Here is a 26,858-nt window from a genome sequence, read left to right as displayed (position 1 = left end):
AATCTATATATCACTGAAGTGGCATATGAACTCGCACCAGTGGTGAAGTGGGTCAATGACCGAGAGTAACACAGGCACCCACCAGGAGTAAAACATAGGATGACGTGTTTCTAATGTACACGTGTGTAAAGGCTTGCACATTAAGCCTATGATTCAGATTTCGCTTAAATAATAACCATGCACCTACACTGTCAAAATATTTATCAATCAAGTAGGCCTAGCAATAAGTTTTCAAACAGCTAAAAATGAGTATTGTTGTCTATATGTACAAAAGGCCAATTTTAAAATAAATGTCATTTTTTTCATTATATAAAAGGACAGTCATTGATTCAGACATCTTAAAGTTTAGCTGCTGAATTTAAGCGTGATAGAGGACATGTCTGATGTTAAAATAATCACACAGAGAGGGGTTTGTCTTGAGCAAATCAATCACTTTAATAAAATAGTTAGGATAAATCTGACAATGGGGAATTTTATTCCACTCTCTTCTAAAATACATTTAATACAATATGAGGTAAATAATCAAAAAAGTTAAGACTTTTAATGTCAAATGACAACACCATTTAAGCGGTTAATCCAAATAATGATTGCCACTGAGTGAACAAAGAGCTCCAGTTAGAACATCAATCTAGAACTAACAATCATTATGCTTTGTCTTCTTACAAATTGTTAGATACACTATATCTGAATCCTCGAAGATTGAATTAATTATTACATTATTTTATAGCAATAACAAATGCTCCTTATGCGTTTTATAAAAGCCCAATGCTTTAAACATGCTCCAATTTCAATTAACACCACAGTAATCTGTGCAGTAATTTAAGTAAAGATGAAAACAAGCGTCTCCAGTGTCTTAAATATTCAACTGCAGTTGGTTTTGGAACTGAAGGACCTCTGAAACAAGTCGGGTTAACTGGCAACAAGCCCTCGTCTTCATATCATTATGATTTGAACATTTTGAGGTCTTTGAGTTTAAAACGCACCAGCTTGATCGAGCTGCTGTGACTTCACACACACAAGTAAGCATCTTCCCCAGCATCATGTTATTGGAAAGACAGCAGTGCAACATTTATCAATGAGGAACTGAGTGGAATGAAACCAAATCGCGACTATGCAAAGCCCACATGGAAAATAATCTCCAATGACGACTTACATAAAGGAAAAGCAAAGAAACATTAATATTTTACATTAAAGTTAACACAAACCTTAAGTAATATACACACTTGTCTATTGTATATACACATTTATGTATACATATGGATACATATTTTACAAAAATTAGGCTAGCGTTAGGCTAACAGCTCTCGGTTGAGTTAGCAAGACAGAAAGAAACATGTAGTCCATCTTTCACTGTTGAATGTGCTTAACCTCACGCAGGGCGCATTTGATATGAAAATGCAGCAACCTGGTAAATCTAATGAAGCAAGGTGCAAATTCAGTGGTCAAAAAGGGATTTTGGATCAAAAAGTATCATCATTACGATTTTTGGCATTCTGACAAAGTTTCATGATTTACAATTACGCACATCCCTCCCACAATTTTTTATGATGCAATGCAAAGATCCCAATCATCTCAATGTAGGAGTCCTCTTGTCCGGACTGAATTGAAAATGGCATTCATTTGAATCTCATAAAACACATTAAGATCACTCTCATCCTGCGAATGGGCGAAGGTACATCACCAATGTTTAATTTCTTGCATATAATTGAATTTTAGAAAAGTAGCAAACAGTGCCTTTAAAAACAGGCCAGAGTGGCTTCAATCTTTTGGAAACCAAGAACTAATTCCATTCGAAACCAAACGCATTATAAATTGGTAAATCACATGTGCAGTGCTTCACTACACCCTCACAACTGTACGGCAGTCTAAGGACCATGTCAGAGCTCGTCCGTCTGTTTAGGATATACTGTTTTCCCATGCTCTGTTTATCACCCGGACAGGTCGCGTCACGTTTCACATCTGACCCTAAAACCAGCCCTCGGGTTTTACCCAAAAACAGCCTTTTCAGATCCTCTCACCTCATGGAATGTCACGTATCATGACTGTTAGTTTATTATCAAATACCATAAATACAAAACCAAGGAGTGCTATTTAAATCGGCATCTATTAATGGATGGGAGTTAGGGGGACGAGAATGACGACAAGTAGCTCTGACCGACTTTCAGAGGGGGCTTGTAATGTTTTGGCTTCATCTTTAAATCATTGCTTGAATTGTTCACAGTGCTGTAGGGGATAAGAGGGATGTTTTGCTGGAAGAGCAAGCGTTTGGAAGTTGGAGTGCTGGAGAGACTACGTCTGCATTCACACCTCTGAACTACAAGGCAAAGAGATTGTCCTCCGTCCGTTCGGCCTTCTTGCGACTGCTGCTGGCTGTGCTGGCGGGAGCTCTGAGCTCTCCAGTAGATGGTAACGGTAAGGCCTTGTCTGAAGCTTTGGCCCGCTCCTCTAGGAACTTATCGAAGTCTAGAAAACAGAAAACTGACGTCACCAAGCAAAATCCACATCAAATATAACTTCAGTGTTGTGTATATCGAGCTCATTTCTACTCATATCCTGGTTCAGTTATGACACAAATAACAAATATTATTGTCTCGGGTACAAATAAAACTATTCAGGTTTCATGTTAATTTAAAAGTGTGTAACCCATTTAAACATTTAGGATGAAACATGCCAACAGGATTCTGTAGATTTGTTACCTTCACTCGTGACTCCTTCTTCTGGCTCTTCACCTTTCTGTTCAAGACAATAAAAATCCCACATTATTTACATGTCAGATTAAATACTTTAATAACACACATATATCACGTGACACAGAAATCTAGAATGACCAGACAGCTACCTACCATTGAGCTGGGAAACCACATTTCCATAACATGTTTGCATTTCTTTAGCATCTTTGAAAATGAACCAGTATTGAGGAGCATGAAACGAAAAATACAACAACTACACTAAACTTCCCATTTTAACATTTAACATTTGAATGTAGCTTTGCACAGGAAAAATTCTGTGATGAATGTCATTTGCATATGTTTATTATATAGGCCACTGGCCACCCTGTTCTCTGGATATCGGCATCAGTACGTTTCTCTTCCCCAACACGGTTCCACAGACATATATCACATCACATTTAGTGAGCGTAACAAATCGCACACAATTATTAGAATATCAGTCCAAACACAATAATCGGCTCTGAAAGATGACACTGGAACAGATGAAGTAAAGCATCTGGCACCAGTGAATTGCAACATTCAACATCATCCCTCTTATCTGCGTCTCAACAACACCACAAAACATTCTGGATCATCTCACACGGTTGATAATTCATCCCTGGTTAATGTTCATTAGTATCATATGAATGAGTGACATATGGTGGACTGACGACGTGATTGGTGGAAATGAATGATTAGTACTGTGTAGTTGAAAGAGTAGCGCAAAACAGGTTCAAAGCAAGTCCGATGAAATGTTACCATGGCACCAAAAAACAGTGAGATTGAAATCAAGGTAAAGAAGTCTCACCACATCGGCACCGAGCCACTCCTCAATGTCATCCATGACAGAGGACTGCGACACGGGGATCTATGGAGCAAAGCCACGGACAAACCAAAGAGGCCGAAAACCACAGAAAACAAAAACACCCCCCCAACAAACAAAAACACAAACAATAAAATCACTGAGAGGAAAATAACAACAACAGAAAAATGCAATTCATGTCACACCAAGCCAACACACACACACACGCTGCTTGCACATAGAGCTGCTTCACATGCTGTGAATAATGAAAGGATGCTGAAGGAGATACTTGGTGTGAAGCGTGTTATTGAAAGGAGGAAAAGAGAGTGGTTATGATCACTGCTTCTGTACTCCACAACATCACTGATGGCTGACATAAGGACTCCCCCTACAGGCCATGTCTTGAAAAGCCGGTGCACACAACCATATTACAGCTAGTGTTAGGAGTTTAATTCTTTTTCAGAATCTTTTTACAGATACTTTTCTGAGTGGGAATTGCCCATGCAAAAGTCATTGGTACAAGGTGTTCCTATAGGCCAATGTACCTTTAGAAATATCAAATAACACTGTCATGCAAGCAGTTCATCGACCAAATTAATTCCACTCTCAGTTAATAGGTTATGTTATCATTTTGTCATCTGTAAACTGCAAATGTTAAAACGGAACAACCATTTAACATAGTCTGACTTAAACTATGAATGAATACAAATGGTTAGTTTGTTTTTTGGTTAGTGGAAATGATGGAGAAGAGGACAGATTCTGACTGTACAGCTGCCAAGGTCATCGTTTAATATACAGGCGTTCTAACACCGTGTCTTCACCAGACGCGCCACATCCAGTGTAGACAAAAGTAGAAAAATGTATCGGTTCTAATGCGTTCTATTATCTCTTGTCACGTCGCATTGCACTGCGTATCGAGCGACAGTAGTGTAGTGTGTTTATAGCCTCAGGTTTACTTTTTTACAAACCGATTGTACTTAGGCTTCAAAAGTAACAAACACTGTGTTCATCTGTAAATATTTCCTTGATAGAAAAAATGTGTAAACATCGAAAACGCTCGTTAATCATATTTTTTTTACAATCTTCCAAAAGTCTATGGGAAAAATACAAAGGCTTTAGGTCGAGGAAACCAGCGCGGCGCTTTCTTCTGGATTGGCATTTAAAATATGTCATCTCTGCGGCACACTACTGCGTTTCTATCATGGTGCTTGTGTCACCAAAAATCACTCATTTGATTAAAAAAATGTAAAGATTCAAATCATTGTCAGTGCAACACATCAAGGTTTACTTTGGCTTTTACATGTATACTAGCGTGTAATCGTACACAACAACCATTTGATCATGGTTGACAAATGCACATGGTGATAATCTGTCACTGATTTGTGCAAACAATTTCAAGAGCATGCACAGATTTAGGCGTTCAGCTGACAACTACATTAACAGCACAGAATGTACACATACATCAGCGTCAATGAGTGCGTTTCCATGCACAGTTTTACTCAGATTATGCTTAATAAAATGATATACACTCACCTAAAGGATTATTCGGAACACCTGTTCAATTTCTCATTAATGCAATTATGGTGGTGGTGTAATGGTGTGGGGGATGTTTTCTTGGCACACTTTAGGCCCCTTAGTTTCAATTGGGCATCGTTTAAATGCCAAGGCCTACCTGAGCATTGTTTCTGACCATGTCCATCCCTTTATGACCACCATGTACCCATCCTCTGATGGCTACTTCCAGCAGGATAATGCACCATGTCACAAAGCTCCAATCATTTCAAATTGATTTCTTGAACATGACAATGAGTTCACTGTACTAAAATGGGCCCCACAGTCACCAGATCTCAACCCAATAGAGCATCTTTGGGATGTGGTGGAACGGGAGCATCGTGCATCCCATAAATCTCCATAAACTGCAAGATGCTATCCTATTAATATGGGCCAACATTTCTAAAGAATGCTTTCAGCACCTTGTTGATTCAATGCCACGTAGAATTAAGTCAGTTCTGAAGGCGAAAGGGGGTCAAAGACAGTATTGGTATGGTGTTCCTAATAATCCTTTAGGTGAGTGTATGTAAGGTCATGTAAACGAATAAAACGTTTTCTTTTTTTTTCATTACTTAACTGACTATTGACTATTGACGATGACGTCACTGCACGGCGAGTCTCAAACTTCTGTGTAAACATAGTTTTCTGCGTAGCCGGTTTATTACTGTGCATGTAAACACGTGAAAACAGGTTTCTTTTTAAGATGATTTTTGATAGATATCCGTTTATTTGTGTATGTAAACGTACTCATTGTAAAACTTGAAGTATAGTTTGGTCTTAATAATCAAGTGAAGGATGTAACTGTATAATCCAGAAACTTCAACAAGCCAAGGGTGGACTGTGTTAATTCATGCTAGTGTATGAGCGATGAAATCTGCTGTTTCCGCAGTGGAAATAGAGGTGATGAAGAGGTCATTTACAGTAAAAGGGATAGTACACAGAGAAGGACCTGAAACAGCCCTGATGCCTCATAAGAGTCTTATATTAAGTCTGAAATGTTGACTAATGTATTTCATACTCTAGGTAAACTATTATCATGAACCACTTATTGACGGCTTTGTTCACCCAAAAATGAAAACTCTGATGCTGTTGTTTTTTTTGTGGACATTAAAGCTGCGATCCGTAACTTTATTAAACAGTATTTGGCTCTTTCTAGTGTATCAACTGATGGTGATGCATTTTTAGCCCTGGACGTGAAAACGGTTGTCAGTGAATAACAAAATAATTTACACGATCATTTAAAATGATCTGTCATTTTTTTTACAGATGTGTTGATGACGAGTGGCTGGTTGCAGAAGAAGTGTGTTCATAAACCTCAATAGTTTCTCCTTTGGTGTTCCACAGAATAAACATCAGCATAAAAAGCATAAAGATCACTCAAATAGCATGACAGGGCTTGAGAGGGCTCTCCCTTTTACTGTGGGTGTGTTTTAGTGGTGGTGAGCGAACAGAGATGGAGACTGAGGTCAGGGTGGGTCACGGGACGTGGGGGAAACACTGAGGGGACGTGGTTCTGGTGAAATCCTCACCATTCCTTGGGTAATGAGCCAGCCGTCTATGGGCTCCAACTCTGCATTAGGACCTTTAACACTCGGCTAAATAAACAACAGAAAACACCGTACACACGTGAAGAAGTAAACAGCACCCCGTGACCACCTCCGTCTTCAAAAGGAATGAAAAGGGTGTCATTCAAGGCAAGAGAAATCGTGTCATTGAACTGAGGTAGATGGAGTGGAAAAAACAAACAAAGAGATATAAACTTTGACCCATGAGATGGTCTCTACATCGCACCCCTAAACCATGGCCGTTACTCAACTTCATTTCCAGACGGTTGATGTCAACACAGTTGACCCAAGAGCTGGCATCTAATCTCTACCATGATTTCATAACAGTTCTTTATAGAGTTCATTTAAAACTATGTTCATGTATTGCACAGTTTTAATCAAGATACAGTAGTTACACACTGTTCCTGTCAAACCAAACATTTCTACATGTACAGCTCAGAAAACGCTTGGGCCATTGTTTTATCTGTTGTATGTCATTTCTTTTTATGCTAAAGACACCGTCACATATCAAATACCTCACAGATTTATTATATTAACAAACACTCTTTTGGCAGACACTATGATTACAAGGGGATATTTTTTGTGAGGAAAGGTGTCTTGTCTAGACAGATGTTACAGACAGCCACATTTAGCTAAACTGAGATAAATCTGCCATAATCCAGACCAATTTGAGAATTAAAGGGATAGTTCATCCAAAAATGAAAATTCTGTCATCATTCACTCACACTCATGTCATTTCAAACCTTTATTCGGATAAACACAAAGAAAGATATTTTTAAGAATGTTATTCAATTTCAGTTCCTGGACATCATTGACTACCATAGCAGGAATAATTAAATGGTAGTCAAAGGTGCCAGAGAATTCTTTGCTTTCCTAACTTCTTCAAAATATCTCATTATGTGTTCAACAGAACAAAAAAAATACTATGGTAGTAAATGATGTGCCAGAACCGAAAATTGCTTACATTATTCAAAATATCTTTCTTTGTGAAGCTTTGAAACAACCTGAGGGTGAGTAAATGATGACAGATTTTTCATTTTTGGATGAACTATTCCTTTAACCAGCTGTGGCATTTTGTGTCATATGGGCTTTGACACTTCACCTTCACAGTGTCAATCCATAATCAACACTAGCAGCATTTTAATGACTAATAAAGACACGCAAAGCCCAAAGACAGAGAGAAATATGCCATTCAAAAGTAGTGTGAATTCCCTATATTCACCAAAAATGATAGATCTACAGCACACTAAAGATAACATGCACGGCGTGTTCAGCAGAAAGACATTATAGAGTCTTGCCAGCCTACAGCACCGCACAAAACCAAAATCTTCACCAATAACCAACAGAAGTGTGGAGGGAAACTCACCCCTGTCGAATTCTGCTGTCTGATGTCCAATGCAGACGCCAGACCACCCAGAGCCTGTGGGTCCTCATATATTATGCTGGAAAACAACAAGAAGAATCTGTTTAGAAATTAAGATTCGATGTTTGCGTTTTAGTTGTAAAGGAAGCTACTGAGACTCACTTTTTACGCTGGTCAGCCAGAGAGCTGGATCTGGTGTGGGCGAACATGTCAAAGTCCTCTTTAGTATTTTGAGAAGTCAGAGAGCTGAGGGTCCCGCTAACGTTGTCTGCACCCGCGTCTGATGAGAGAACAACAGACAAATGAACAGTTTGTCTGCTTGTTTCTCTGTCATGTGAAAGGGACGCAATGACAACTGAGAATTTCAGAGAGGCAGGTCCAATTGTCCTCTTAAAAGCGGGGGTGCCACAGTGTTTCATGCATTCTGACTTCTTTACACTGTTAAACATTTACATACATTTATTTGATCCAAAGCGCCTTACTTTGCATTATACTATACACTTGTTTCTAAGTATGTGCAATCCCTGGGATCGTACCCATGACCTTGGCATCGGTAACGTCATGCTCTAACAGTTAACACAAAAATTCTACGTCATACATCCAACTCTTTTATTGACCACTGAGCTACAGGAACTTCTCATGCTTGACATGTTCAACCAAAAAAAAAAAGAGTTGGATGTATGACGTAGTCATTTTGTACTCGATAAACTCCCCCAGCATTCGTGTAGGTTTCGGAAAGTTTTTTTCAATCATAAAATTCTGTTTTGTAACAACTTTTCTTAGTCCCTCATAGGACGATTCTCCCAGAAAAGCACGCCCACTTGTCAACGCGTGAGAGCCACATGAAAGAGCACCTCATGCGTCAAACAGGAAGTGCTCGAGAAGGAGGTTTGCACACATCAACCAGCTGGAGCAAGAGAGAGAGAGCACTGCATTCGTGAAGTTCAGCTGTGTTTGTTTTTTCACTCCATTTGGTTGATGAATGTCGGATGTAACGGTATATAAAATGCTAGATTTGGAGATGGTTTGAAACTGATAGATGGAACAGTCCTAGTGCTAAAAGTGCTCACCTTGTTGGTCTCCCTGCAAAGGCTATCAAACCGCTCCAGCTGGTTCAGAACGCAGCAGCACGCCTCATCTTTCAACAGCCCAAAATGGCTCATGTGACACCTCTTTTCATCTCTCTCCACTGGCTACTGGTTGAAGCCCGCATCAGATTCAATTCGCTAATGCTTGCCTATAGGACTATCACTGGATCTGCACCGGCATACTGTTACACCTTCCTACACCCCATCAAGAACCCTGCATTCAGCAAACCAGCGGCGTCTTGTATTGCCTTCTCATAAGGGCAGTAAATTTCTTTCCCGCTCATTCTCATTCACAACTCCTTCCTGGTGGAACATTCTTCCTAACTCGATCCTGTCAATCACATCTCTCACAACATTCAAAAAACTAATAAAAACCCATCTCTTCCGTGAATTTCTTGACAGAGAAATAAAAAAAACTCTTACACTAACCCTCTCTCTTTCTCCCAACAGGTAGTCGTCTAGCTTTTGTTGAAACCAGTAACTTTGTATTGGCACCTATTGTTTTATTGTTGCTCCTGTATGACATCGCTTATTGCTTCCTAAACTCTTTGTGAATCACTTTGGATAAAAGCGTCTGCTACATGACTAAATGTAAAATGTAAAAGACGCCGGGCATGAACAGCACGCGGTAAGTGACACAGTATATTGTAATACATTATGTAATAGAAATAAATATTGATTGGTTTTCCTGGTTGTATTTAGTGTAAATGTATTTTACACCTTAATAAAACCCATAAAACCCCTATTAAAGCCAAATGATCACAGCTTAATTTCGTAACATGATGTCTCTATGCAATGCTATTACTCTTAAATCTTTAAAAAAGGTAGTTCAACTATAAATTCTGGTAAGCTTTCCCAACAGCGATCATTAGAATGTGTATGATTCTCACCGAGTCCTGCCAGCTGTGTGGAGAGGGATGGAGCGCTCGCTCCAGCAGCAGGTACAGGAGGCTGAAGGGTGGGTGTGGGTGTGTGAGTGGGTGTAGCAATGATCCGAGGAGTGACCACAGCTGGAGAACCAGGACCCAGATCTATCAGATTATCCTCCTCTGAAGCTTCAGTTAGGACCTGCACAGAAACACATGTTGCTATTCTAATCACACACAATTTAATGAAATGAATATTAACATTACATACTTTAACGGTTTAGTTTCCTTGAAATATTTTTTTTTTATAGTATAAAATTATTATAATATATACAATTCAAGTATTCTCTTTGTATGATAAAATATATAAGAATAGTTTGATTGAAAGTTAAAGGTATAGTTAAAGAGTACATAACATGAGATAATGAAAAGGACATTTCATGCATGAGTAATGTTGGCGGGCGTGAATGTAAGCAGTCTACCAAGTTGTAAATCCGAAGGTGAATGAATAACAAAGTTATTGGCTTGAAAAAAGGGAATTGACTCCAAATCATGCAAACGAGTCATCTCTAGTCCTATTTGCAAACCGCCGCGGATTTACGTCACTAGATATAGTCCCGGCTATGTTTGTTCGGCGAAAACTTTACTCTTCTCCAAACACTGTTGCTCGTGAGCCTCATTCGCTCGTAAACCACCAATCACAGCAGACTAGACCATCAAACCAATCACATCAGACTAGGCTAGAGGAAAGGAGGGGATTAGACAGATGAATCGCGGAACGAACCATTTGAGAGTCAGTCAAGAAGTAAGGTAAGAATAACTGCCTATTATAATGAAAAAATAGTGCTTTTGCACATTCCATGTACATAAACTTGTTGTTAGGCACTCCATAAACCAAAGTAGGCCCTTAAAATTCCTAGTTATATACTCTTCAAAAAATCATATTAGACGTCGCTCTGGAATACTTGATTCTGATTGGCCAGTCATGACATTCCAAGGGTTGTTATTCCCAGATAACAACCACTCAAAACTAAAAAAACCTGACAACATAGATGGTGCAAATCATTGGACAGGTGCAGTTTAATATTACACAAAAATTAAATAAAGATGTCTTTTAATAACATATATGACATTATATTTACAAATGATTAAACCAAATTGCGTGTTCATGGCATTTGAAGGTCGTGTCTTATCTTAAAGCCGAAATTAAACGCGTTTTCCTTGCGAAAGGTCTGCATATGTTAAAAATAAGTGAATACATTTTTTCAATTAAACCTTTAGATTTAAAGACCTGTCCCAGACTAACTTAAATGTTAAAGGTGTCTTGATTCAAAAAAACTTGCTCGGACATATCTTAAAATATATCTATGCAATTGGTTTCTCTCAAGATGCACATCCGTAATATTTTTTGTAAAGTATGTTTTTAAAAACAATTTAAATATTATAATTTAACAAAGGCCTAATCCTGGTAACCCCTTTCCGGAAATCCGCCCTTTAATGTTCCTTATCTCACTTATGAGGTCAACAGCCGTGTAATAATAAGCGCGATAAAGTCCAAGCAGTTATCTTGAAATAAGCCTCTTCAGTGTGACACAAGACCCTCTGCTTATTTCTGCGATAACAACCGGCTGCCTGTTCATTATCCCTTACCGATATTATACCAATACACCATAACACACTTGCACATACACAGGTAAAGCTGTAGTATCATAAGAGTCTAAAATCAGACTTGAAATGGTTGCTACAGATTCAGGGAATATGAGGGCATGTGCGTAAAAATGAGAGGACAAGCAAGGAGAATGATGAAAACAGAATTTCTATTTCCAGACAGATGTATAGTAGCATCAGCCTTCACCACACCAGTATCTGTACAACAAAACTCATCATACTTGCCTTATTCAGCTTAGCAACATGCAAATGAAAAAATAAATAAATAAAAGAACAATCACATGAGCAAGCATTATTAGTATTAGTAAAAAAGACAAACATGAGCCGTACAGAAAACAGCAATAATACACTCAACAACAGTTAGAGTCAACTGAAAAGGATGCTTCACCCAAAAATGAAAATTCTGTCATCATTTCCTCACCTTCGAGTCTTACAAATGTGTATCAATGTCTTTGTTCTGATGTACGCAGAGAAAGATAATAATAAGAATACTTATAACCAAACACTTTTTGGACCCCATTAAATATCATAGAAAATTATATATTTTTTTGTGTTCTGTCAAACACATAAGAAGATATTTTGAAGAATGTAGGACGGCAAACAGTTGGCAACCCTTGTCGTTTTGATGTTAGTCAATGGAGTCCAAGAACTGTTTGGTTAGAAGCATTCATCCAATTATCTTTCTCTGTGTTCAACCAAATAAAGAACTGTAAACGAGTTTGGAATTAGGCCATGAGTAATTCATGACAGATCTTTCATTTTTTTGTGTGAACAAGCCCTTTAAAGAGGGAAGTATTTCATGTTCACAGAATATACGACCCTATAAAACAGCATGAGTGCAGCACTGCAGTGTCAAACTTACCCCATTGTTCTGCGCTGCTCTGCCTATCCTGTATCTTTCGTACCTGTGTGATTAAAGTGCAGATGAAATATCAAACACATTCGTCAAGATGAAAGAAATGTTCTTGGGTTTATGGGCCCCGTGTGTTCTGTGTAGTTCCGCTCTGAAGCGATGCATCGGTAATCAAAGGCAACATTGCGCTCAAAACATGAAGTCAAAGATACTTCTTAGTGCTGTCAGAAAACAACTTCTGAACAGCTCACCTCTCGTAGCGCAGGAACATGTTGTTTAAATCATCGTTTGCGTGCAGCAGCTCTTCGGTCACCTCGTCGTTGGATACACGAGAGATGAGCTCCACTATCCTGTGCTGCATGGCTCGACACGTCCTGTTTAACTCCTGACAACAGACACAGAACTCTCTTCAGTTCAGCCCCTCTCACGATAAAACACTGACATTTCTGTCATCATTTAAGGCACCATGATTGTTGTTTTTAAAACAAACAATTTGAAACAAACAAAAACAGTACAATCCACAACACAACTATAACTATACAGAGGAACGATATTTTTGTGATCAATTTCAGAGCGTTCATTTTTTATGATAAAACACTGACAGCAATTGAAAAGTTCCCTGGATCTCTGCTTTAAAACATTGTGAAACTCTGCCCCCTTGTGATTGAGAATAGATCTCAAATCATTTTTAAACCAAATGCTATCTGTCTTGCCCTTGTGTCACTTGTGGGTTTAGTAAGATGCTGCTCAGACCTGAAGCAGCTCGAGATCAGAAGCCTCCTCTTGTCCCGGCACCATCTCCGTCAGCATCTCTGACATCACTTTAACGTTCCCACGCACAATATCCAGCTCACTTCTCAGGCGGGCGATCTGCACAAACAAAACAAAACAAATCACCCAAAAAAACAAAAAACAAGACTGCTTCCCTTACACGCGTTGGCACGTAAACCATATAAAATATGTTTTAAAAGACGTATGAATGAGACGTTTTATTCTGTTATTGTTCTAATTTTTGGTGCTTAGCTAGAACTACAAACACTGTTAGAAAATATTCCATTTTAAATTAAACAGTTGATTTTTTTAATTACGTCAGATTATATTGAAACAACGTATTCTACAGTATATTATTAAACACTATTATTTAGTAAAAGTCTGAATGTCATCAGAGTGTAGGTGACAGTGACCTGCTCTGGGTTGGCTGTAATGGGACCTGAAACGGTGGGGATCTGAGTGGGGTTAAAGTGGTGCGCAGCAGCCGCAGGCTTCAGGGCCATCTCAGATGCAGCATTGGCCTGGGAGGGTGCTTTATATTTGTGTGTGCCTGGATCGACCTCTGGAACGCCCTGAAATGACACCCGAGACAAGATGAAGTAAAATCAATGAAAACACATAAGATTCCACTGGATGCATTAAATGTCTCTCACCCGCTGTGGTGTGTGGATAGGTGAAAGAGCGTCTAGATCCGCCATGGGGAACTCAATGCCTTTTCTCTTCAGCTCTTCATAAATGTGCACGACACCAGTGAGGTCAGTGCTACTCCTGAACGCATCTGCCCAGGCCTGGGATAAAACACAAAGAGAAAAGATGACAGAATGGATGGGAGCTTGTAACGCCGGTCCGATTTTACCCCTTCTGATAATCCTAGGTGAAGTCCCTGTGATCTTAAACGGTGTGGTGTGAAATGTGTGTTAAGAGTGAATGAACCTGATCGGATGAACATTGGAGCCGCCCCGATAGCAAATCGTAAATATTCAACATGATCAGAAATCCTGATGTGTGCGGGAAACTTGAGGGCAAACGCAAAAGGACTACGTGTAACAAAACAATACCCAATCAGAAAACACCTGACAGAACCACAACAACCGTTGTCATGACTTCAACCAAACCCTTTTCTTTATTCTGTCGATTTTCTGTTAAAAGCATTACAAGCACTATCATCACAATTGCGAATAATTTAGATAAAAAAGAAATCGGGCTATGTGCAAGTGACAGTAGGAGTCAGAAAAAATAGGTAAGAGTTGAGCTAGTAAAGCCAGCAGACTCTTTCAGGTGTCACAGCTATTTTGTACAAAACAGTCTTCATATTCTTTTTTAATTAATGTGAAGACATAAATACAACAATATTAGAAAGTTGCAATAAAATTATATTTAGTACTGTGCCACCTTAAATGCTTTAGACGACGCTGGTTGAGAAATTGATCAACTTTAAAGGGGTGTTGCAACGATGTGTCATGCATTCTGACTTCTTTAAACTGTTAAACATGCGGCCTTCTCATGCTTAACAGGGTCAACAACGAGTCAAGCGTATTACGTAGTATTTCTGTGCTCAATACACTCCCCCAGCGATCGTACAAGTTTCGGAAAGTTTTTTTCGACATGTAATACTAATTCACACGAGTCTACATCTACTCAAGGTTAAATCAATGAAGGGAGCGTTGCGATTTAGTCTTGAAGTGCCGATTCGATGAGACGCTGTAGAAAAGTGTGAGTCTCTGTTTGTAATATACATTACGTCACAGCTCTTCTCTTGATATTGAAGTATACAAACTATATTTATTTATCTTCTGTGTTAGATATTCTTTCCACACTGTTAGTCTTGTATATAGGTTTGTAGTCTTTCTGCACGTCTCAACAAAGTTAATAAATCCCCATTAATAGTAATTTGCAGAGCCCCGTTTACAGTGCACAACAGAAAAGTGTTTTGTATCCATTCTTTCTGCTAACTAGAATAGTCTAACTTGAAAATCATGTTCTTTAGTTTGAAAACAGCTGGTAAATAAAAGTGTTTGTATTACATTAGAATTGGAGGACGAGGTAAAGATAAATATTCACAGCTCTACTATTAATTTAAAGTTTATTCATGTGTTTTCTATGGCGGTCATTAGGTGGTCCTTGGAACAACTCACTTTATTAAAGGTGGCACTTGATCTGAAAAGTTTGAGAACTACTGGTCTAAGCAGATAGAAAAAGAGAGAAATTACACCAACTGCCAAATTTTGTCAAGCGGATACTCTGGGTGTGAGATGGAGTGGTTGTCCAACTGTGGCAGCTGAACCCTCCAATTGACAAATCAAACCTTGGCAATTTTAAGGCTTTATAGAGGCCACCATTAAATTGTTCCTAGAATGATTTTCCATACTCAATAAAAGGCTGACAAAAATTAAACAGTCTAATAATAATACTGTTTTGTTGAGAGTGATTTCACTCGGTTCACCTGAATGAGCGACAGCACTTTGTCCTGCACTATGGCGGGAGGGTTGTTCTTTGGAGAGATAATCTTCACGAGGACGCCTTCGATAAAGTCTCTGGAGGTCACGAGAACGTGAAAACGATGGCCGCAGTTCTTCACACAAGTCTCCAGCACCTAGAAGATACAGATCAGGTGACACCACAGGTCACAAGAGTATAATACATCTAAACAGTCATACTTGAGCCGTCTGGAGAACCAAACAATGCAGTCTGCTTTATGTTAACTGTTACTCATAAAAATACCTCTAATCAGATTAAAAATGATTTTCAGTCACTTACGGTCAACCCCAGCATCACCTCCCGGAAGTTCCTGTTGCCGTTTAGCCTCTTCTTCAGAGCACGCATGGCATCTTTGGGCCTGTGTGCACACACAACTTAGACACTGTACAACCATTGCCGTTTTATTATACCGACTTTATATGACCTTGCATTCACCATCTTCATTAGGGTTACTAGGTCGCATATTTAACGGCTGAACTACACCTCTGTTTTAATAGTGCAGCGCCCTCCACAGGTTGTCCAATATAACAATTAATGGACTACCAGATATCACAGGTGTGTTTTGATGATAAGAGCACACAACTCTAGCTAAAATACTGTATTAGAGAATAACTGATATACTGCATGCTTAGGTGGTGCAAGAGTTCAGTGAATCTGCAACACAATGCCTGAAACACACTGGAAAGCACAGAAAGATCCAAAGCCTCTCGATTGTACATAACAAGCCGTGTATTGTTTGGCATTTTCCCTAGAAAAGCAGTATCACAAATGGCCATTTTTATCCAAGAATGATGACTCCCATGTTGGAAGACATGGCTTAAACCAGCATCAAAACATACATATGCTGTTTTTTTCCACCGGGTATAATGGAAACTCTTCAGGGGAACAGAAATTTAAAATACGTGTTCAGCGCTTCACGTGAAGAGGAGCCATTGAGAGAGAGAGTTCTGCCAACGGAAGTCCAAAATGCTGGAGCGTCACGTGATTCATGGAGCCTTCAGATAGTTACAGGAAATTATGTTTTCTCTTTAAATGCTTTATTTCTTTCATTTTTTTATTCTTCGTCATTAAATGGGATTGAAGTTTACCTCAGTTGGTCTGTTTAGTCACAGCTCCATGCGTTACTAGTAACTTCTGGGAACTATTGAAACTATTTAAAAGAGAAGACGTTACTCTCTCTTCAATGGCTCTGACGTGAACCTATGTGCATCACTCATCATGTCAAAATACGTGCCTGCTGCAGACACATCCAAAGGGTTTATGATAAAAGAGACGCTCGCGTTCAGGAAACACTGTGTTAACACTCAACTCTGACCACACATGAGACTAAGTGAGTATCTAGCAAAAGCAAGCATCTCTTTTATTAAAAACCCATTCGAAGCATCTGCATGAGGCACGTATTTTGTCATGACGCACCACACACATGATGGTCTAATTACATGTTTTGCGGAGCTTCGCATTACTGCTTCTCCTGAAGAGGAGGCAACGATTGCACCTGATGTGCGTTCACAACAACAAACAATAACAAAGCGTTATTTTAAGCTCACACGGTGCAGTTTCAAATCTTACAGTTGGCATGAAACTCATTTCTTAATGAAATGGTTTCTTAAAAGGAAAAAATTGGGCAGGGGCTTGATTTCATCCCTGCGAAATTGATTGGACTATTGGCAGTTGGAAGCCTGGCCATAGGACAGTCAAAATAGTCCCGCCCTCGAGCCGAGACACATCATACAGAGAAGAGATGTGATGTGATGCCAAGTTTACTCCAAATTTGTGTACTGCATTTAACCAATCCAAGTGCACACACACAGCAGTGAGTAACACACACACACACAATGTGAACAAACATCCAGAGCAGTGAGCAGCCATTCCTGCTCCAGAGATGTTGTTTATGGACGTTTCGATTCCTTTTAAAGATTAAAGATAGTTCATGCGAATATAAATGAATGGATTTTAACTGTCAATTTTTTTTTCGATTATCGGCTGGAAAATAATATTGCCAAAAGTAATCCCATTAAGCCAGCGATCATTTCTCTGTAATCCTTATTGTTATATTTGTGCTCTGGACAATAACATTTAAAACTTTATTTTTATAATAAGCATCCTTGGTGTAAACGTTCCTTTTAGATAAATGAGGAACCATAGTAATAACCTCATTCAAGATGGGAAGTGAGTACTTACTTACAGAAGTGAAAGAGACACACAGTACACATTTATACAGCACACACACACAACTATGTAAATATCATAAATCATATACAAAATCATTGTTTCAATTCTTGCAAACGCCCACAATTTTGAAAACAAGAGATAAAGACCAGCCTTAACAAAGCAAAGCAGAACAGTGTTGAGTGTTGTCTCCTACAGAACAGAGATGAGCCTGTGCTGACAGTGTGTGTGTGTGTGTGTGTGTGTGTGTGTGTGTGTGTGTGTGTGTAGCAGCGTGACTCTGGGCCCTGTTTCCACCAGCATGTGTCTGCTGTGGCCTGTGATGAGATTCATCAAGCATCACTTGCCTGTTCCTGCATGCTAAAGACAGTGATACTGGAATATTTCACTGAAACTGAGAGGCATTTAGTTTTTTATTGCTTTACATTTGCTTTATCTCAAGTCACTTATAATTCTTGCTCAGACATGGTTTTAGCCGGGTAGACGGCACTTCAAAGTAGTCTAGGAAATAGAGATGTAACGATTACTGGTTTCGATAAACCACGATAAAACCGCGGTTGAGAATATCACGTCATATTTGAGTTATCATTAAACCGTACCAACTAATCGTTACTAACGGAAAATGTCCAGCGTCAGCCAAAGTCTGCAACAGTATAACAGAGGCGCATTATGAAAGGCGGGTTTTGTTCATTTATGTCAGGAGTGCATGCGTATCGTGGGAATTGCAGATGTACTGAAACACGTTTAGTTCATTTTTCTATAGACAGACTGATGATTTTAAAGCTCTATTCAACTCTTTTACAGATCGTTTTAGGACTGCAAGGTTGTGTTCAACCTGAACAAGAGAAAATATTACCTAATGACGCCATTGTGCCAGTATTAATATGAATGTTATTTATTTGATGTTTATGGCAAAAAAAGTGCTTTTAACAAGTCACATCAGTATAAAACTTGGTATCAGTACTTTTCAGGCATTTCCTGAAAATCACGATAACAGACAACCGCAATAATTTTGTTCACTACTGGGTAAACAAGGATCCATGAAGTGCTTCTACCACCAAAATGTCATTGTACTATTATGACGCTGTTGTTGGATTTCTGAAGCTCAAAATCCTAAATATCTCATTTTGTGTTTCTCAAAAAGAAAATTAGACATTTGTTTCACAAACGTTTAGAAGATTTTACTTAGTAATGTTTAGAAAAACTAAGTAAAAATAAAATAACTTTCATTTGAGCTCTGCTCTGTGAGTCTGTTGCTACGTCCCGATCCACATACTATCTTAGTATACTATCATAGTATGTAATACCACATAGTATGTTGAAAAGAGTATTCCAAAGATTCCCGGAGGGTCTACTACTTCCGGTAGAAATTGGAAGTGCAGAACTATACAGACTCTCATGGCTAATATTACTCACAACCCAACGCGAGTAGGCGGAGTTAAGTGACACTCCACTGCATTAATTAATTATATATAATACATGCGTCACTAAATGAACAAAAGTATACAGGAAACATAACATACAAAATAATGAATAAATAAATACCTTAATGTGAAGAAGAGCTGTGTCTTGATGTGCATGACAGTTAATGGCCACAATGTTGTCTAGGCTACAATGACCACTTCTATTTCCTGTTAGTATGTCCCAGTGCGTGCATATTGTTTTGCTACAAACTAAAATGTATATACTTTTTCATGACAAAAACAGTACATACTTTTAGTGTAAAGAATAAGTTGGCGAATTGGGACGCAGCATGTTTTTGTGTTTGCTAGTCTCTCACCCTTCCTCCGTCTCATTGATGATGTCACAGATCTCCATGTTGAGCATCCAGTCTTCATTCTGCAGAGAGCCATCTGTGGCTTTTTCTGCAAAAACCAAATCACACTCAAATCAAGCCTGTCATCTGACACACACACAAGCTCAACACAAAACAAGGAGTGAAAAAAAAACATTGAAGCACTTCAACACACACTGCCACTAGGGATGTGCACGAATATTCCAAAATTTGAATATTCGATCCTTAATAACTATTTGAATATTACACATGCTATTTGAATATTCATATTTTTCATAAGAATAAAACTGTGTCACCACAATGTTAAGTTTCCCCTAAAGAAGACCTTAGAGTGTCACGTCGTTTTAACGTTTCTTCACTTCATCTGTAATGATTTTAGAATATACAGAAAATATAAAAAATCATTTGGACGTGTTTCTATATCTTTGTTCACTCAGATCGCAAGCTAGTTTAAATATTTTAACACCGGATGCCGGATGCCCGGACACATCCGGACACATCAACATATTATGCCCGAACACATCAACATATTAATATTTTTAAAAACTGGTGATCCAGAATTCGTTAAAATATTTATAGGTATAAAAATGCCAACGTCATTATTAAATGATTAACAATAATTCATATATTACCATAACTTGTTCGGAACGGTTGTTAAACGGCTTAATAAATTCATATTCCTTCGTTAAATATATTAAGTAATGCTAATTTCAACAATTAGAAACATAAAAATGTACATTTCACTGCAACAAATGTTAATGAATTTGGCCTTAACATAAGACTGGCACCTTTTTCCAAACCTAAAAGCAAGGATTTTCCTTCTAGAACTTCAAATAGGGTCGTGACCTTCAAGTTACAGCATATAAATAAAGTCGGACGGATGTTTTTTTGATGTTTTAAAACGCGCTGTGATTCTTACGTTAAAATAAATAGGCCTACCTTATTTATTGATGCAAATCCAATTCAAAGCTTAACAACACAAACACTGACCGTGAACGACAAAGAAAACAATATTTATGTGGCGCTGATCAGAATATCTTCCTCAGACGACCATCACAGGGAAAGCTTATACGGCTCCGTTTTTGTTGAGGGTATTTTTTTAGGATCTTAACAAAGTTATCAGGCCCATTTACTTTATCAACATTATAAACAATTCTTGTCAGATCTGGGTTTTGTTACCGGGAGTTAGATAAGAGCAGCGCGTTTTCTCCGCGGTTGGCTTGTAGAACAGATTTTTTCACCAGAGTAAAATAGACCTATATGCTTGTTTTTCTTATCTAGAAGATGTAAAACAAAATAAACAAGATAACCATATATCAAAGACGGTCAATATACGTTGTGGTTTGTTTGCTGTTCGCTGTTTTTTTTTTTTCAAATTAAAAAACCTATATACAGCATATAATATTGATGCATTATGAATATTTAATGATAATTATACGCTTGACGTAACAAATGACGTCATTATTAACTTAATTTAAATAAACCAATATTCGAATATTCATTTTTTATGAGCTCAAATATTCTAATATTAAATTATTGAAAAATGCACATGCCACAAACCCCAGTCGTCTGAACAGTTAACATGTTGTATGCTATGTAATGTTCAAAATCCACACGCAACATGTCAAAATAAGGGAAGTAAAATGGGCTGTGAATGTCATTTCATGGTGACTAAAACGGTGACATTACAGGAGTTTTTAAACTGCAAAGTCAACACAGAGGAAGCTGCACACAGCCACACAAAACTAAACATGTGCAGACTTGCAAATGCAAATCGGAAGGCAGCTCTGAAACGCCATTCATTATAATGGAATGATGTCGTCACTGAACAGTACAGATGATCAAGAAATCATGTGATAATCATACAAACACTTTCTGAATCAAATTACCAATCCTTAAAATATTCCCATCCCTTATTTTAGTGGTCAAAAGAACGGGATTGTTTATAAAGTCAAATTTATTTAATGTTTTTATTTGAAATCATTTGTCACATCTGTTTCCTCTACAGGAGGTGCCACTGGTGTACAGATCTCACACCTCACTGTAGGCCTACGACCTCTTTGAAGCATATTTGTGTTCACGATAATGAAAAGTGTGATGCAATATTATCTGTCACAATCTGATGAAATCTGGTGTTGTAAAAAAGGGTGTGATTCTCTAGCACAACGAGAGCTTGTGGCTAAAATGTTTTTTTTGCACGCCTTATACTGACTGTAAAGAAGATGGTTTTAATAGAGGATAAACACTTCTCAAGGATGAATATGTTGCCGTTTCCCTGACCTGCTATTTTCCTGGCAAACTGAGACTCGGGATAAAGCATTATCAAATTATCAAAGTTATATCTAATAAACAAATAGGCAAGGAGATGAGATGTGCAGAATTTCGTGAATGACAGACATCCAAATGACGCATGCAGAGAGTTTCTGTCGTTCATCATTGTTCAAAATAAAAGAAACAAAGGTTACCGTGTTGTGTTCCCAACAGTCTACATTTGATGACATTTAGGTCACGAGAGAGGTTGACCAAGCGTTGGCTTCCATCTCAGAACAACACAACCACATGTAAAACAGTTGGTTCTCTCAACCCACAATGTAACCTTATCAAGCTAATGTAGACCATGCGTTCCATTATAATTCAATTTTTTTTTTCATGACATTGCTTCGGATAAAATTAAGAAGCCATGAAAGTATATGTGTACAACATCAAAAATACAGTTTGCTGAGCCCCAGGAAATGTTTCATGCTTTATTAATACCCACAACTTAAAGATCCCATAACTGCAGTCAGCTTCAGCTGTTAGTGGCTCTAAGCGGCTTGTTAAAAAGACATAGAACTGAAAAGATTGCAGCATCATTGTGAGAGCGCAAACAGCAACGCTGAGTGTCCTTAACAACAAAAATAACAACAATGCATACTTCCCTACTTTATACAGTTGTACGTGTAAAATCTGTATGTAAAATAAGTAGCATCTCTAAATCCTCATTCAAAAAACAGAATGTGAGAAATACCCAGATGGTCTGCTGCTTTGGTGAATATTTTTTTATTACATTATAGCTTGATAAACATATGGGTCATATGAGCAAACAGGGTGGATGTTGCATTTCCGTAACTAGAGCGATATTTTGCACAGGACAGAAAATTGCATCATAAAGCTAATCAGAAGAAACGTTAAAAGTTAGGAAAGGAACTAAGTTAGCAGATCAGCAGGTTTGGGGATTCTACCTATAGCTTCCTAAAGAAAAGCCTCCAGTAATCTCTTCAAGAGGATTTGTGAGTTAGAGAAAAACAAGTGCAACTACGCAAACAAAAAGTGAAGATTACAAAATCAAAAGATTTTTAGACAGGGAGTGAAAACAAAAAAGTGGAAAACACAAGCGAACTCCATTTACTGTCATGTTAGCATCTTGCTGTGGATGGACACACATGGCTCAGGACAGCCTGCAGCAGACAGACTAAGTGCTGCACCCAGCTGGCCCGGGCCGGCACCTCACGAGAGAGAGAGCTAGTATTGATCACGTAGACTCATGGAAGCTGGTACCATCCTCTGCCAAATGCCACACGCATCTGACCCCAACATGTTATAAGGGAACTTTAATAAAAACACCTCAAAGCTTGGAATGATATATGTGCGTTTCAGCATTTCAGTCTAATGACTAAACAAAGGGCGACAATGTGTGTGCACACACTGACTCGCAAAATGATGTAATTTTATTTTAAACGCCAAAAATCTGGCCGACCAATGAGATCGTTGCTTTTGTTCTGGTGCCTGGAGCTGCTGAAGTTACACGTTTGGTGTACCTGGGTATTTCTGTTTTTCAATAAGCACGTCAGGGAGTGAATTTGTACATTCACTCATCTCAGCGCCAGTGAAAATCGCTTGCGCATGAACGTCTCGTAAAACACTGGCGATAAGCGCGTGCGATTATCGTCCCGGAGTGGACAGGCCTTAAGATCATGTTCAAACTTCACTTCAAAGTCAAAAATCACTGACAAAGGCACTTTTTTTGTAACCAAAAAAACTGGCAGCGTTAGGTTACAAATAGCAGCCGAACGCCATGACTTCGGAGGCTGTGTTTGAGCACGACGGCAGCCCAGAGAAACAGATAGGCTAATTCTATTTTAATTATAAACAGAGAGCGTCTTTGCATTAACTAATCACATATTTAAAATTATAACACTAATTTCTCGTTAGAAATGCAATCAGAAGTTGTTTAAAGTGAAAATGAAACTTACATTTATACAAAACTATGCTTCAACGGGCGTTTCGGCCGCCATTTTTTTTTTTTACCTTGAGCCTTCTCGACCAATCATGTTCCTTGGATGTTGTTATGGAAACGACAGGTCTCTGTCATTGGTTAAATATGAAAAAGGGGCTTGACGTAGGCGTTTTTTTTCAGAAAAGTTGAACTTTCTCACCTCAAAAGACGTTTTGAGCTGCAGATAAAGACGCCTAAAAAAGCATGTTTTTGAAAACACGGTTTACCACATAGGATTATAATGTTAAACAGGTGACGCTAGCAGCTTCAAAAAAGCTGAACACGGCCTAAGAGGGGAAAACATAAGTCATTGTAATATGAAAACATATTGGGCCTCATTCATGAAACAAGAGCAGAACGATTTTTTGTGTAAATCGTTCGTAAAGTCATCATTTTCAAAATGTTAGTTGGTATGAAAAAAATGTACGCCGCTCTATACCACGTGTAAATAGTGCGTAAAACCACAGGTAACGTTCTGATAAGATATTATTATATTATATTTATATAAAATCTATTTTCATGTGATATTTTAAAATAAATGATTTATTTTTATGAGTATGTTTACATTTCATCTAGGTGGATAAATGTTTAATATTTTATATTCTTTGCCAGTTACATCATTTTACATTTTTAGGTACATTCAGTCTCAACTTTTATAAAAAAAAATGATTTTCTCATCTTGCCAACCAGGTTCTGTCACTGGCCCGTTCACATGACTAGATCAGATTACCTGCATCTTTTTTAAAATGATGTCTGCCACGGAATTACGAAAAGCTAATGCCATGTTTTACAATCATTACTTAAAACCACAGCTGTATGTTCATGAAGGTAACATGGGAAGTTGTTAAAGTGCTCATTATGTTCTATTCTTAATCTTAAGTATCCTAATATTGTATTTGAACCCCCAACAACAGGTTTAAATGCATCCAAACGCTCCTCAAAAAACGGTCAAAACAAGCATTTAATATCACCCCATTTCTCAAAGATCTCAAAACGGTTCCTTCAAAAGCAGTACGAAGATTCAGATTCTCTAAACCCCTCCCTTCCACAAGCCCACTGTGCTCCGATTGGTCGGCTACTCCAGTCTGTTGTGATTGGTCTTTCCGCGATGTACAATTACATTTCAGGTCTTGGAGGCTAATAAGTAACTTATACAAAGATTGTACACACATGCAAAGGTTTCAAAATTGGCACCGATTTGTGTTATAAAGATAAAGAGTAAACACAACTCAGTAAACTAACGTTAATGTTAGACGCAATGCTAAATTTAATTACTTTAACATTACAGCATATCAACAAAATCTATCCACATCCTTAATCATGAATATAAGTAATAAATACGACAGACACTTTACATTAAACGACACATATTTAGACAATATTGGGTTCACCCTGAATAATCAGAACTATTTCAGTAGGACTGTAATAGCTACTGTAAATGTACATACACCACATAACACAAAAAAATTGAGATTTTCAAAAATTATTAGACAATATAACTTACACGTCTAATTGATCACACTTACATGTTGCGATTCAGAAGTATTATTTGGTCCAAATAAAGTCATGCCGACCCATCTTTCATGGACAAGCGTTTAGCAAATCCAACACATGAACTTGCCAAGGTTGGAGTCAGTTATATGACAAAAGATTTGGATTATACTGCTGTGCAATCGTGGGAAAAAATATTTTTATCCTCGGATTCTTTACATCATCATCTCTTGGATTTGGAAGTAAAAACAACAACACGCTTGATTTGCAACACAGAACACAGCGTCTCCGTTAAAGGATGTAAACACAAACTATATGAAGTGTTTGTGGGCGGGTCAGAGTGTCCATGTTTCACTGGCATTATGCAAATGTTTTAAATCGTGACGTCTGAAAACTCCAGGCCTGAGTTTGGAAACAATAACGACTCGATATGGCGATTCAGAGTCAACTCTTATTTTTATGATTAACAATTTTGCAGATCATTAACATTGAAGGAAAGCTACGTTACATACTCCTTTAAAGAAGATTTGAGAAAATCCTTCATCAACCTTGTTTGATCAGGACTGTTATCCCTTGTTGCATTTTTTCGCACTGCTGTAAAGTTATTTTTAAGTTATATTTTCAAGTTACAGATGTACTCAAAACAGTCAACATGAAAAATTCACATAAGAATAAAAAAAATGTGTATTAATATATTAAATGTAATATTCACATATAGTTTTTCTTTACAATAATATTATATTATTTAATATATTATAAAAATTGATATGCAGGACATTGTGTGTAACTTCTTGACCTTTAGTCATTTACTTAAGAGTAAATACATCCCATAATAAATTATTATACAGATAAATAACAAACATTATAAAACACGTTCAAATCTGAACTACAGGCAGATTCACTTCTCGAAGCACTAACGTAACTAAACTTTACATGCTCGAAAATAAATAGTAGGCTATAATGTATAGACAGTAATTAACTTAGTTAAATGTAATGATGAGAGGGTCTCCTCCATCCAGCCATATTCAAACTGGTACAAGAGATACAGATCACATAAAATATAAAGAATACAATAACAGTTTTATAGAGTTTCCCCTTTCATTATTTCATTTAGCTTTCAGACCTGACAGTCCCTCAGACAGGATGCTGCCGGTTATTACTCCCATTCACAGCCGCATACAGGAACCGTGAAGGAATTTGATCTGTATTATCCTATGAAGCATTATAAAAAGACGTCTAATAAAACATCAGACTGTTAAGCGGTTAACTTACCGATGCACTGGCCAACAGGAGTGCTGTACGGATTCCCCAACAAGAACTCCATCTTGATGACAACAACAATCCGCCTAGAAAGACATCCGCTGACGGAGGGCGAGCGTTAGCCCCGCCCATGGTGCTGTGTGATTGGTTCAAACACACGGAACTATTAATTGAT

The 26,858-nt window shown here is 38.0% G+C and overlaps 1 protein-coding gene across 2 annotated transcripts; it reads right to left on the bottom strand.

Moving 5' to 3' along the window:
• Positions 1-410: 410 nt before the first annotated feature.
• Positions 411-26,835, bottom strand: LOC130425499 (TOM1-like protein 2). Of its 2 annotated transcripts, XM_056751687.1 has the most exons (16): positions 26,696-26,835; positions 19,663-19,747; positions 15,993-16,071; positions 15,679-15,828; positions 13,889-14,023; positions 13,649-13,807; positions 13,218-13,334; positions 12,716-12,849; positions 12,474-12,516; positions 9,968-10,145; positions 8,152-8,269; positions 7,993-8,068; positions 6,591-6,656; positions 3,517-3,576; positions 2,697-2,733; positions 411-2,463 (listed from the first exon to the last, which is right to left on the bottom strand). In XM_056751687.1, exons 1-16 carry the CDS (start codon positions 26,745-26,747, stop codon positions 2,315-2,317), a joined length of 1,638 nt encoding a protein of 545 aa, XP_056607665.1. In that variant the 5' UTR covers positions 26,748-26,835; the 3' UTR covers positions 411-2,314. The 2 variants fall into 2 exon arrangements, with proteins under 2 accessions (XP_056607665.1, XP_056607666.1); XM_056751688.1 differs by lacking the exons at positions 3,517-3,576; positions 6,591-6,656 and having other exon boundaries at positions 26,696-26,834.
• Between the last annotated feature and the right edge of the window lie 23 nt (positions 26,836-26,858).

Source organism: Triplophysa dalaica, chromosome 7 (assembly GCF_015846415.1).
Source record: "Triplophysa dalaica isolate WHDGS20190420 chromosome 7, ASM1584641v1, whole genome shotgun sequence".
In the NCBI taxonomy this organism is placed as follows: domain Eukaryota; kingdom Metazoa; phylum Chordata; class Actinopteri; order Cypriniformes; family Nemacheilidae; genus Triplophysa; species Triplophysa dalaica.
This window is presented reverse-complemented; position numbering and strand designations above follow the sequence as displayed.

Coding starts and splice junctions, on each gene's coding strand:
- LOC130425499 (XM_056751687.1), bottom strand. CDS start 26,747: ATGGAGTTCTTGTTGGGGAATCCGTACAGCACTCCTGTTGGCCAGTGC. Junction 16,072..19,662: donor ATCAATGAGACGGAGGAAGG/GTGAGAGACTAG, acceptor GTGTGCACACAG/GCCCAAAGATGCCATGCGTG. Junction 12,850..13,217: donor CTGATCTCGAGCTGCTTCAG/GTCTGAGCAGCA, acceptor GTCTGTTGTCAG/GAGTTAAACAGGACGTGTCG.